General features: G+C 67.0%; 1 protein-coding gene across 1 annotated transcript in view; it reads right to left on the reverse strand.

Moving 5' to 3' along the window:
* SCUBE1 (signal peptide, CUB domain, EGF-like 1) overlaps nucleotides 1-618 on the reverse strand; it is a 116,786-nt gene that overhangs the window by 5,995 nt on the left and 110,173 nt on the right. Inside the window, exon 19 of the mRNA XM_005860671.2 lies at nucleotides 284-445. Coding sequence (XP_005860733.1) covers nucleotides 284-445 — 162 coding nt within the window. The remainder of the gene's footprint in view (nucleotides 1-283; nucleotides 446-618) is intronic.

Consider the following 618-nt stretch of genomic DNA (forward strand, 5'->3'; position numbering starts at 1 on the left):
AGTCAGCAAGGCCATCAGCTGCCTTCTCCTGGGGACCCTCTCACAGCCTCCCTGGCCTGGCCTGGCTTCTCTTCCATAGACCCAGACCCCGAGCAGGGCCTGGCCCGGCCCCGAGGTGCAGGCCGCCCTGGTGAGCAATGGAACCGAGAACGCCAGGTGCGATGACGGCGCTCTGCACAGCGGGCCGAGCGGGGCACAGTCCACACCGTGGGGCTCCCTGCCCAGGCCCCTCCCAGCGCCCCAGCCCCTCCCAGCACCCCCAGGCCAGAAGAACAGCACCTACTTTTGCAGTGCGTGACGTTGGTGGAGCCATCGAAGTCAGTGCTGGTGTTGCCTGGGCAGGTGATGCAGTGGTTCTGGCCAAACTCGGGCTGGTAGGTGCCAATGGGGCAGCGGATGCAGCGGTGGGAGGTGGTGTTGTAGTGGTGGCCGGGGGAGCAGTGCACTGGGGGGCAGGGGTGTGTTGGTTGGGGGGGCATTCTCCCCAAGGCCTCCCTGCACCCGAGGTCTCAGCAGAGTCAAGGCCCTTCCCCACTGCCTGGTGCCCTCCCACCTGTGTCTAGTCCCTCTGTCCCCACCCTGTCCACAGCGTGCAGAGTGATCTGGGCCTCCGCGGTC

The sequence above is a fragment of the Myotis brandtii genome, unplaced genomic scaffold (genome assembly GCF_000412655.1).
Source record: "Myotis brandtii unplaced genomic scaffold, ASM41265v1 scaffold138, whole genome shotgun sequence".
Classification (NCBI taxonomy): Eukaryota; Metazoa; Chordata; class Mammalia; order Chiroptera; family Vespertilionidae; genus Myotis; species Myotis brandtii.